Source organism: Sebastes fasciatus, chromosome 9, assembly GCF_043250625.1.
Source record: "Sebastes fasciatus isolate fSebFas1 chromosome 9, fSebFas1.pri, whole genome shotgun sequence".
Lineage (NCBI taxonomy): Eukaryota > Metazoa > Chordata > Actinopteri > Perciformes > Sebastidae > Sebastes > Sebastes fasciatus.
Window position 1 is genome coordinate 22,475,495 of NC_133803.1, and position 13,268 is coordinate 22,488,762.

At 42.4% G+C, this 13,268-nt stretch overlaps 1 protein-coding gene across 1 annotated transcript in view; it reads left to right on the forward strand.

Moving 5' to 3' along the window:
* cdh23 (cadherin-related 23) overlaps positions 1–13,268 on the forward strand; it is a 184,685-nt gene that overhangs the window by 45,784 nt on the left and 125,633 nt on the right. Inside the window, exons 5-7 of the mRNA XM_074646704.1 lie at positions 1,519–1,661; positions 1,940–1,987; positions 2,382–2,474. Of these exons, the coding sequence (XP_074502805.1) occupies positions 1,519–1,661; positions 1,940–1,987; positions 2,382–2,474 (284 nt within the window). The remainder of the gene's footprint in view (positions 1–1,518; positions 1,662–1,939; positions 1,988–2,381; positions 2,475–13,268) is intronic.

Below are 13,268 nucleotides of genomic sequence, written 5' to 3' on the forward strand. Positions count from 1 at the left end.
TGCAGGGAGGGAGAAAGGATGAGTGTGTGTGTGTGTGTGTGCACTCATTGCTTGTATGTGTGTATGATCTGTTGATTTACGCTCTCATCCATGCACTCATATTCAATACTCTCTTATTTTTTTATTTAGGGTCAAAGGTGGGGCTGAAGCTTATCCCAGCATGCATTGCGTGAAGTCAGCATTGCAGGGCAAACACACAGACAAACATTGTTGTGTATTGTAAGCCCAGGCCTGAGATGGGTCCCCAAAGCATCAGGGAATTATGTATCCAACCTCCAACCTCACAGCTGCCGCCTGTCCGAACAACTTTTCTGGCGGAAAATCCCTGAATGAGGGTATGACAGTTACGTTGGTGTTGGGGAAAGTGAAGGTATTTAGTTATAAGGACTACATGACTTCAGTTCAGCACCATGGACAGCGTCTAATCCCTACTGGTGGTTTCCACTTTTTAGGAAATCAAGAGTAACGTAACTGCAAGAACGTCTGGTTCCACAACAAAGAGTCAGGGCTTGGCGATGTCCTCAGAACTGCAGTTTATCTCTACTTAGATGTACTTGTAAATGTGTGTTTGAGCTGTGTCTATGTTGTGTGATAATGTTTGTGTTCTGTGAGTTGAAAGAGAACACGATACATATTCATTACCTCTGGGGTCCATTGTGTGTGACCGATATCAGCATAACCTCCCCTTCAGCCCATTACGATACCCTGCTCAAGCAGTTTTACCCTGGACAGTAATGAGCCTTGACTCTCTGGGTCGAGGGGTCTCCATGCTGTCCTCCATGCCCCTCTTAACCTCCACCTAGCCCTTCTTGACACAACCGTCCAGCACTGTGGGTTAGCCAGCCTAATGGCACTCCACCTCTAGGTTTGATTCGCCAGCCTGTCGGAGCTCTAGTGTCTGTGACGAATGAAGCCTGTGAACCACTGCAGCTCCAATTAAAATCCCTTTGTTCCTCTCTACCCTTGCACAGGCTAGTGTGTTTGTATGAGCTATGCGTGTGTTGTTAGGCCATCTTTATCCGTAACGTGAAAATGCAGCTTGCTGTACCCACATGACTTTAGTTCTTTTTGGAGGAGCAAGTTGTCTAAATAATCCATCTTTGCCCTGACCCTGCAGGTCAAGATGTTTTCTTCCTTTTTTGTGTGTATTGTGGGTAATTTTCAACCAGGTTGAAGCGAAAAACCACTGCCGCGCAAGCCAGTGGAAATAAAACGTTTCAGAAGGCAGTGGTGCTGTTGCCGCAATCTGCGTGAAAGGCCCATAAAAGTGAAATTCAGACAAGTAACAATCATGTTTCATTCAATACAAGTGCATCATGGTATGAAATGTTTGTTTATATCTTTTGTAACATATCCTATTATGTGGCTCAGTAGAAGTAATGGGACATCAAGGGAAGCAACTGAATTGAAATTGGAGTGTATTTGCAATCTATTGCTCTTTAGATTAGTGAATACAAGGTCACATAACAGGTTAAAAGTCTTGTTAGACACTCTGACCTTTGACTCTCTGTGTGACAGGTTCATCAGTGGCCCAGCTGAAGGCGAGTGATCCTGAGATGGAACCTCTCACGTACGGTGTAACAGGAGACGAGGCCGGGAGGTATTTTTCTGTGAACGCAAACACTGGCGTGGTCTGGCTTCGACAGCAGCTCGACCGTGAGGTATGAACACCAAACAGACACACGCTTACACATTACCAAATGCATTATATACAAGAAAAGACACTCGGGACAATTTTGAAAATAGGAGACGGAATGTAAATTATCAAATGATGAAAGTGCAGTGAAAAGTGCAATAATCTTCTGCACGGAGGGATGAAAAAGAAAGGGTTTTGAGTTCAGAGTGGCATTTCTATGTCTTTTTATGCTTTTCTGCACTGCTCTTTTGCACTACATGTGCATGCAAAGTTTATGCTGATGTCTATCTCTGTCTCCACCAGACCAAGTCAGAGATGCAGGTCGAATTCTACGTGAGTGACATTCAAGAGGTAAGAGACAGATTTGCACTGTGATCACAGTTATGACACTTCCCGTCACACGCTGACACCTGGATATAACCTGACCAAATGTCACACTGAAACCGTCTCTCTCAATCCGTCTCCCTTTCAGTCTCTTGCTTTCATTCTCACCCTTATTTCTCTCTTTCTCACATTTAATCATTGTGACACCTGTCTAACTCAACGCAGTTTAGTTACTGAAACAAACTGACGTTCAACCTACTCTCCCCTGCGGGTAATCTATCACACACTTGTCCTGTTTTCTTTCCCTCTGAATCTTGGCTTGTTGTGGCTCATGCACATTTGCAGTGACTGCAGTTCTCTGACAGGTAACTTGCGGAGGAGGCTTTGGAACAGTTTTACCAAAAGGTGTTTCCTCCCTCAGGTGGTCAAAGACACGGTGAACATCCAGGTTGGAGACGTGAACGATAACGCGCCAGTCTTTCATGGGCAGCCTTACACCGTCCACATCCCAGAGGTAAGGCTGACTGAGAGTTATTGATTAACCTATTAACTTAATGTATCCGAGGTAGTAGTACAGTGAAAATAGGGCTGAACAATTTTGAAAAAATATCTAATTGCGATTATTTTGACTGATATTGCAATTGCGATATGATTTGTGATAATAATTATTCTCATTTTCATTGAAAAACATATTAAAATCATTATGGTGTGATTTCTGTGGGGATCTGTATCAAACAAAGATGTTTCCTTAAGTTTGTAAAATATGATGTGTAGACCAGGACATCTCAGCAGCACCACAAAATTTAATTTAAAATGCTATTTTGACACACATTTCGCCTTTAACAAATATTGCGCCTCCTGCGATTAGAAAATTGGAATATGCCATGGTGCAAATAAAATGCATACAATTTTGATTAATTGTGCAGCCCTGAATGAAAATGTATAGTATATAGGAAAATTCCTATTTAATTTCTTGTTTTATGAGCCTCAAAACAATGATGCCAGCAGAAAAACTGACCATCCAAAAAACAGTTTCCTTTTTGCTTCTCAAACACCTCAATGTTATGACAACTGTAACAGTAGTAACTGCACGGTGGTTACATCCAACTTATGGTGATCATCAACAATTCATAGTGCTTTTCGGTCTCTGGTGCCCTGGAAATAGCTGCGTTTTGCTGCACCTGTGATCTTCCCATGATTTGACGAGTTGTCTTCTTGCTCATATTTATAGAGCATGCACAGCCTCCTTTATAGGAAAGAAAAACACTCACTGCAGTGGAGACCTCAATCTCTTTTCTCCTCTTCGTTTCTCTTGCTTCTCTGTCCTCTCTCTCTGAATCTGCTACCTCCCTTCTAGGCTCTCACTTCTCTCCATCTTCCTCTCTCCTCTTTGCCCTCTCCCTCATCTAATCCTTGATGGAAGTAATTGCCAGAGTGGAGTGGAGGACTTCAAACAGGGGCTGAAATCCACACACACAAACACACACACACACATCCACATATCTTGTTGTGTTTATATTGAGCACATACGCCTTTCTCTGAGTCTTCACCAAATCTTCAAAGCCACTGGCTTTTTCTCTCCCCAATCCATAAAGTCAGGCAAATAAATGGGAGAAAGAAGGACTGTTAAGACGAGGCTGTTTAGACCACCCACCAGGGAAGGTTCTCTCAGGCCAAAGCATCCGCTGCTCAGTTGTGTGGGACTCACTTATAGTCCACATACAGACTTTCCAAGCTCTGCAAACAATAGGCTTCGGTTTAGCCTCCGGAAAGCCTTTAAACAGAGCTGTGTTTGACCCTCAGTCGCTCACATATTGTTAGTTCCCTTACATCACTCTGTGAATTACTGCTCATGTCAGTCCTGTCCTCCTAGTGCGTACAAAATTTAAGCTTTTGTATTTGAAGCATTGCGGTTGTGGTAATAGATCAGATTCTTTAAAACACTCGACACAACAGTGAGTCTAATTCACCGGCGTTTCTCTGCACTGAAAATACCTGAAGCCTGAAACAATGAGACGCAACAGTCAAAATATAATATGCAAATCTCGTGTATGTGAGCACAGAGTGAGACTAATGCAGGAGGAATGTGTTTTATCACAAATCTCAATCAACTTTGTTGTTAGTGTGCCTTTCTTGATAAATGAGACACAGAAAATTCATTCATATTTTTATGACTTTGTGTTGCAATTACAACGCAGCTGTACATAGAGAGCTCTTCATTAAAGCCCTCCACCTCTTCCACCTGGAAGTGGGAGTTTTAGGAACGACGTTCCTTAAGGAGTCAGTTTCTTCCTCATTGTTTCCCCTTCCTCTACCCTTTTCTGCACCTTATCCTGTTTTCCCACAACTTTCATTACCTGCATTTTTATGGCCTCATTACCCCTGTGACACGAACTGACCTCTAGCGGGCGAAGCAAACACGCTGCAGCATCATTCCATCACGCTGTCACTCACTGGATGTGCCAGAGTAACTGGGGGTTAGAGTACAATCAGCACTACTAGATAGTGCTGCTGAACTTTAGCACACAGAGATGAAAGATGGGAAAGGGTGATGGATGGCAGAGTAGTTAAAGTAAAAGAGCAGTGATGACAGAAACAAAGGATTGAAGTGATGGAATTTAACACAGCGATACAACAGATTGACAGAAGCCAAAAGAAAACAACTCAAAAGGGCTTTAGTGTTGTTGAAACAGAGAATAGTTTGAGGAGGAGGTGTATTGAGGTGGACCTGACGCAGCTCAGCAGTGAGCAGATGAAGCAATGTGAGTGGCAAGGTGAGCAGTGCAGTAGGGAGAGCGGGGGAGAGTGTGTGTAAATGTCGTTTTAATTTGTAGAGCCATAAAGAGGGTGAAGGGGAGCAGGTGGGCTGCTAGCATTCCCTCTGTCAGTGCTAATGAGCTGGCCAGATTTACAGCTTCCACACACTCACACAGGCAGCCAGCAGCAGCAGAGACTGGATACAAGGAGCGGAGACTATCACCAGAAATAATGTTTTGATAGAACAGCAGATGGGCCACAACCTAAATCCATTATTGCATGAGATGATGGAGTGAAGCAACAACATACTGAGAAGTGTTTTTCACATTCCCTAAGCGCGACGGGTAGTCCTCCAATATAGCGAGCCCTCTATCGACAAAATGTTTTGAGTGTACAGAGCTGCTGTCTGAGCAACTGCGGGACCATGCATGGCTTAAAGAACAACCCTCCCCAAAAACACACACACCGCCCCCCAGCTGCCTGACCCTCACACTCCCCCACTGGGAGTCGGTCTCTCTGTCAGTGCCACTGTGATCATATCAAATGCCAGCTCTAACAACTTCTCTAAGTGTGCCCAGTGTGTGCCATCTCCTGCTGGTCCATACACTGCCCCTGACCACAAACAGTTTTATCTTGTTCTTTCTTCTGCTTCGCTTTCTCTGCAGTCTCTTCTGCCTTAAGGCTGGCCCACACTAAAAAAAAAATTTAAATCTTAACAGATGTTGATGTGAGAGACCCCACACATTTACATGTTATGTTAAATTGAACAGTTTTGTTCCTATAGTATAACAAATTCCATTCATGAAAAACAAGTGTCCCGACTCTCAAAATCGGAAATCTTGCAAAATCTCTCGCAATCAAACGCTACTTTAATGTAAACAAACATGGTGGACAACAGCCAGGAAGAACTAGCGATGTTAGTGTTTGCACTACTTTGTGCTGAAAATTCACAAAGAAAAAAAATATGGATGAAGTCATGGATACATTTAAATAAACACTTGTGTTGTTGCCACAAATCAACAAGTTGGTCCTCCATTTCTGAGGTCCATCTTACTACTACTTTAAGCTTTGCGATTGCATTAGCCACGGCCGCCATGACTGCGGTCGTTGTCCTTTCTTCTTCAGTCAGCTTGGTTCCCAATTGGCAATCGTTCTTTCTCACGTGACTGCGTTACCGGCTGTCCCCGGGGTTCCTCACACACAATAGGATATTCGATCGTAAATGTTGAACGTTTAATATTTTTGTAATCGGTGCGGCCTGGATGGACTTCTGAGCCGATAGGGGGATGTAAAAAACACTCACATACCTCACACTACAGGAACATCTGAAAAGATAATCTCTAGAACCATCAAAAAGTCTGTGCTTTGCTTTGCTTGTCGGTAAGGGGGAATCTGGCCCCTTAAGTGCCTGTTTCTTGGGCTAGCGCATAAATGTTCTCAAAGCATATTTTCTTTATGCCATTATTGGCTCGTACATATTCACCACACAAGTTTGTAGATATTATCTATACTTGTTTTCCCATGATATTAGCAAGGTATAAGTTTTGTTTAATTTTTTTGGTTGCGCCTCTCCGCTTGTAGCTTTTCACCATATAAATACCATCCCCTTTTCATCCTCTTGCCAGTACACACATTCATCCCTACCTACAGTAGATATGCAGTGCAGTGGAATCCTGCCTTCGATATCGCAGTAATGATGCACACAAGATTGTACAGCCTGACTTCAGACCAGCGCTTTAATGCACATAGATGGATTAAATGTTTTGGCAGACAGGCAAGAGGCTCCAGGTGATAAGATATCCAAACTTTATCTGTTTACTGTCTCTCAGGTATGTCAGGCAGGTGAGCAAATCCCTCCTCAGCCTCTATTTTCTATCAGTCATATCTCAATGTCCCTCTCTAACCTACAGTAAGCTCTGACGAACTACAGCTGATGTCATAGGAGAGGGCTGCCCAAGGTGGAGACACCTCAGGTGAAAGTCAGACATCTAGAGAAAGAAAAGCCCTTCAGTCTGGTCTGATAAATACAAGTTTCTGTATTTGACTTCAATAGAAGCATAGCAACAGGAATCCTCATCAGAAACCTCAGGTTATTTGTTCCTAAAACAATGTTCAATGAAATATTTTGTTTAGTGGCATACTGCCCAGAACAGAAATCTGGCTCAGTGGCTTTTATCAGTTGGATAATTGTGTGTTTGGTAAGTAGGTCCACTGCTCAAAGGCTCTATGATAACAGTTGAGTAGAAGAGAGGAATTCAAACCAGCATGATTTTAGCCCCCAACTTTTGGCTACTACTTCCTCCAAACAATTTTGCGATGAATAGCATGACAGCATTTCACGCACGCACACACAAATGCACTCATATTTGAGATAATATTGGCAGAGGGTGTTTGAGAGCTCCTATTACGCCTGTGAATGGGCTGCTCAGTGCTTGATGTGGGCTCTGGCAGCAAAACAGAGGCACCTGCTATTTGATGTGCCCTCTGTCGCTGTCAGGTAGAACATAGATGAATCTGTTATATTCCTTTTCTTCTTTGCCTTTTTTTTCACTTCTGAAAGCTGAAATTCAATCCCTAATCTTTTATCGCCTCCTGCCCTGTATCTCGGCAGGTTACAGCATCCACAAGGTAATTTGTTTACCAGGTTACAAACAGATATTTCAGCTCTAAGGCAGCACCTACAGTATATGGAGGACTAATATCGCTGCAGTTGCAAGGCTCTCTGGGAACTTAATAGGAATTTCTACATTTATTTTGAAATTACAGTCATGAAATATTTGTGACTCAACTTCTACACAGTCATCCTGCACATAGAAGGCACACAAACATGAAACACACACACACAAACACCTCCTCCTAGAAGTTGGATTTAGCCCATAATGATTTCAGTATCATCTCTCCTGGTCTAGTGTAATTGAATCTAGTGGTTACTGAGCTGAGTGGTGGCTGGTTGACAGGCGCAGGCCTCAAAGAGAATTCTGCCTGACACTAAGACCCTGAGCCCCATAGGGAGGGATGGAGGGATTTAGGGAGAAAGGGAGAAAAAATGGATAAAGTGAGAAGGTTAAATGGGAAGCAGTCAATATTTTACTCACCTCAGGCTCAGTTTATAACTTTCTCCTCATAGATTTGGTGCCAATTCTGGGCAAAAGTTGTGGTTTCTCCAAAAAAAAACAGTTTTTGAAGAATTGGCTGCAGATATTTTCTCCAGTTTTTGATGGCATTTGAGAAGCTGTTCCTGAAATCAGTTAAAAAGAAAGTGCTTTAAGAAGTGTTGAAACTGTTGGTAGTTCTGTTAAATATACCTTGGGTTTTATGAGCATCCCGGCCTGAAGACATCTACAGGCCAATTATGAATCACACTCATAACACCACCTACTGGCAACAGGAAGTAACAGCAAAGAACGTATATTTTTTAATTATATTAACGTTTCTGCCATTTTGGACTGAAAGAGCATGCCAGGTGCCAGTAATACGTCCACCTAAAAAGTGCAGTACAAAAGTAAACCAAATGTATTTCTATTTCATTGTCATATATACTGAAATGGCCTGTGTTGAACAATAAAATATTATGAATATAATAAGCATTTTCAGTCCAAAATCGCTATACTTTGGCTTACTGCTCTTAGCAGGTTAACCAAATTCACCTCAAATTTGGTCAGCAAATTGTTAAGACCTTCGCGATGCCAGACGCAAAAGCTTTTGAGCTTTCGTGGAATGCTGTTGCCGTGGCGACGCATTATTCACCATGAAACAGGAAGTTTTTTTTGAGGGGCTAGTGTTGCAAAAAAAAAAAAGAAACTTGGCACTCGCATTCAACGTGCTAACCGGTGTTATCTGATATGATTCTTGTGCTTGGGTGTGGCAAGGGGGCTCGATAGTGTCCCTATACATTTTAGCCTTGGGGCTGCTGTAGCTCAGTGGGTAGAGTGGTTGTCCTTTAACCACCAGGTTGGCGTGTCGACCCCCCCTCTATTCTGCATTACGAAGTCTCCTTGAGCAAGACACTGAACCCCAAGTTGCTCCCTGGGCGCTTTACAGGAGCCCACTGTTCCTAAGGATGGTTTAAATGCAGAGGTCAAATTTGATGTATGTACCTGTATGTATAAGTTTTTTGCTTTTGTTATCTTTCTCCATCTGCCCATATGATTATGTCTGACAGCGCTGACCATAGCACATGATCATCCTCTACAAACTAATCCAAACTCCTACACTAACTCCTCTATTTTCTATACATCATAATAAATACAGTACATATGGTCTGTTTATTTACAGGCCCAGGATGTTTTACCAGCTGGTTGTTCACATATTCTTTGCATTTCACTGATTTGGTTGTGTGTGTGTGTGGGGGGGAGGATGTAACTCTCCATCTGCAGATATTCACTGTGGATATATACTATATGCTTGGTTCATGTGTGGATAGCACATTTTTAAATGAGTGAGTGCAGTCATTCACTACCATGACTGATGATTCATTTGCAGACTTCAGTGAGCCTTTCAGGGCAAGTGGTTGCTTAAGTGAGTTGTCAGAGAGGATGTCGTTCCTGTAGAACAATTTTTTCCGCGCATCCTTTCCAGTCCAGGGGTTAACGCAACAAATACTGCCTGGGCATCACGCATGCTGCCACTCGTGAAGGTAAATCACCTCCTCTTCCTCTCTTTATCTTTCTGTCATTTACTTTATCCCACTGAGCATGAAGAGCACCTTGATTTGCGTGCTACGCAGCGATGGGCCCTGTTTGTCTGTCAAAAAAGAACTACGGCTCGTGTTTGAGTGACCATCAAAAAGTGTATTCAGAGAGAGAGAGAGAGAGAGAGAGAGGGAGAAGTAAGGGAAGTAAGGGAAGTAAGGTGGGAGCACACAAGAAAAGACTGAGTGAGTGAGAGGGGTAAGATTGAAGGGGGAGAGAGAACGGCTTGCACTCCCAAAAGCCATTAAAGTTTGATTCACCCACTCCTCACTCTTTGAATAAATCAACCTGTCGTTCCCTCTCTCCCTTTCTTTCAAGTGTGTGGGTCCCACCCCTGCATCCCCACCCCCACCCTGCCTTTGGCGCTCTCCTTCCCTCTAACACTCACTTGGCAGAATTGTGAATTCTGACAAGGTTTTGCTAACATTGAAGACCGTTGTGCATCTTGTCAGTCCCTCCATATTTTTGCAGCAGCTTGTGTGATTGTGTTTATGTGGGAGACAGATAGAAGGACAAAGTGCTAGCTCTCATCGCTTTTTGTGGTGTGTATGACACCACGGTTATAGAAACAAAACTCTGCTGAAAGAAGAGAGAAATTAATGTGTGGAAAAAAGTTGTTCGGCTACAAGTCGTGCCTTCAACCTCCCCGGGGCTTCATTTTGGAATTATACAGTTTCCTCTTTCCGTGTGTCTTCCTCTGTGTCTCCATATGCGCCTCCCTCCCCATTCGTCTGTTTCCCACCCTCACTGTTCCTCAGACCGTGGCTAGATTTTCCTTAATAGAGCTTTATAGCCTTTCCAATTTGCTCAAATCTGTTTGGGCTGTCACTTCCACAGTTGAGCTGGTAGGGAGAAAGGCATTAAAGAAAAATGATGCATTATAGAGAGGTATGGAGGAAAGAAATAGGAATACTGTTGCGACCAGCAGTGAGCCATACATATACAAAAGCTTGCTGTAGAGTAAAATGTGATTAACTTGAATAATACCTTGTACTATCTTCCATAGAAAGCATGACTGCTTTCTATGGAAGATAGTACAACTTGGACTCTAGGGATGTGTATTGGCAAGAATCTGGCGATACGATAGATATCATGATACTGGGGTAATGATTCAATATATTGCGAGGTGATATATTGTTTTTTGATATATATTTGATTTTAGGAAAACTGTCATATAATAAAGGACACAGCAGAAATACACTATTTTAGAATAGGCAAAAATTACTACTAATTTAGTGTAACTTTGGATCGTTATTTAGCCTCCTTCCCGACAAGCCAGTATGATTAGTACCAATGGATTCCATAGGTTTTCTAGTTTCATGATGCCAAACCTGAGCCTGCTACAACCTCCGAAAGATTGAGTAGCGGCTGGATTTTTAAGAAGTTAATTAAAAATTGCTACAGTGTTTTGGAGAATCGATTCAGTATCGCACAACATAATATCGCAATACTTGTGTAATCGATATTTTCTTACACGCCTAATGGACTCATATTGTAGTTAAAAGCCATGCTTGTTAAAATATGTTGGGGGTTTTTGCCGTTGCTTTTACTGTTCAATTTACACCTCAGATCCCAGGTTGTAAAGAGCTATGTTGCAGCAGGCATACATGACAACCTCTCAAACTAATTAAGGTGGCAAGCAGATGTTTAAGCTCCAACTTACAGCACATCTTTGTCAAATCTCTGCTGCATCTTCAGGTTGTCATTCTAGTCAGTCTGATGGTGTCTAGCAGCGTCTTGTTTGGCACTTCCTCTTATAGAACAAACCAGCTTTTTTTGCCCCGCTAGCGGAGGGCACTGATCATGGATATATAAGTCGGTCCTTCTAAAACTATGGTTTCCAGTAAGACATCACAACACCTTTCTCTAGTGCCACCTCAAGCCAGTACACACACACACAAGAATCTAAATCGAAGTGGCAGATGACCATGATATTTATTTAGGCATTCATGTCCCCCAGAGGTTTAACCCTTTTCCTCTGGTGTGACTCTAAACCCAAAATGTCAGCTTTGCACAAGACTCATATCTCATCGTTTAACAGGCTAATTGCAAAGAGATTCACCTCCGCACATTTATATGCTCCTCACAGGCTGAACCAGTTTGATTTGAATAGTACCACCATCGACTTTTACATTTTGTCTCCACTACTGGTAAGGCTAGAAAAGCAATTCATCATATATTATAAATTCATTGTACTGTCTAGCACCATAGTGGCTGCTAGCGGGGCTTTCAGCTTTCAGCATTGTTTTCTCTGTAGGATTTTCTGACTGAATCTTTGAATAGACAGTACAACGTACAGAGGCAATGTGTGTACAGGAAACTTCCTTCACTGCAAGGACTTTGAGATTTGATTCTCAAAGTTGGACTAAAATCAATGAATGTGAATGCCTTACTGTCCTCCAAGGGTCTGATGATACCACTAACTGCATCATCAGTGCTCCTTCCTTGTCTGTCCTTATTCTAGCTCTCCACTTCAGGCCTTTTGCTTGAGTCGTTAGTGAGAACAACCCTGTCTCCTACAAAATTACAGTACGTTTCCATACAACTAAACTGCATTCTCAATTACGTTTCGAGGGGATATTTTGTCGCAGATAACGGTTACAGTTTTAAACACATGGTTAATGTTGTAAATTGAAACAAAACAAAACAAAGTTTGTTAGGTTTAGGCAACAAAACTACTAGGTTAGATTTAGTATAAAAAAAACACAATTTGGCTTAAAATGAGTATGTTTCACACGGGACATGAACACGGTGTTTGTTTGACCCATCCACCTCTCCTCCTGCCCGCCCAGTAGTGGACTTTCTCACTTGTTCTACTCGTTATTATACCACATAACTTTCAATAACTTTATTATTCCACGCAACTCTCATTGCTCCTTGTACTACATCACTTGCTGCAGCTGTCCGTGGACTATTTGTGATATGTCAAAGACAAACGTTATCCACGATAACATATGTTTCCTGCAGTTAAGTTGTATGGGAACATCATTTTTAGGAGACAGGGCTGGGGAGAGAGTCTAAAACATTATTGCACTGATTGGGAAAATCATGGGTTTGGAACCTGAGGTGTAAGTCGTTATAGATCATTAGCTTTCTGTAAATCATTATGTGTCAGAAAGAAACAGAAGAGTCAATACTGCTCTCTCTTAAGTAAGCGTGGTCTGTTTTCCCTGTAGTCCCCGACTAACACTGATACCAGCAACCGTCGCCGAGGTCCCTCCTCATCCAAGTGAAACCCCTTTTGTCCTCAGCCGTCTTCCTCTCCACCTCTTTCTTCGCTCCCCCTTCCGTGGTGTCCCCAACATAAGTTCTTTGATGTATAATTGAGTTGTGCGTTGTGCTCCCCCTTACTTCCAGTGTTTCCTCTGTGCCCCCCCCCCCCCCCCCTCCAGGACCCGGCTTATAGAAAAGGTAGGTTAAAAAGGGAAAGGAGAAAAAAAGAGTCAGTAGAGGAAAGGAAATTGAGACAGTGCTTATGAGAGATTTTGGAAGGAAAGAGGCTATTGGATTGTACTACAGCTACATTATAAAAAAAGTGTGAGGCAGCTAAGAGCTACTGTTAATACAAACCTTAGGCTAAATTTCAGCAGTTGCTACAAATGAATCAATAAAATGCTATTATGAAATGATGTTGCATGACCAAAGGGGATTGAGACAGTCGGAGACGCAGACAATCCTCGACACTCTCTCTCATTGAGCACTCTATAACTGGTGTCATGTCTCATCAACGAGATGTAATTTAATTTGACAACGTCACATTCTACTAATTGAGATAAAGAGAGAACTGAAAGGGGAATGAAACGATGGAAATAACAGGTTGGGAAATTTGCTTTGTTGTAGGAAGTACCAAATTGCCATGT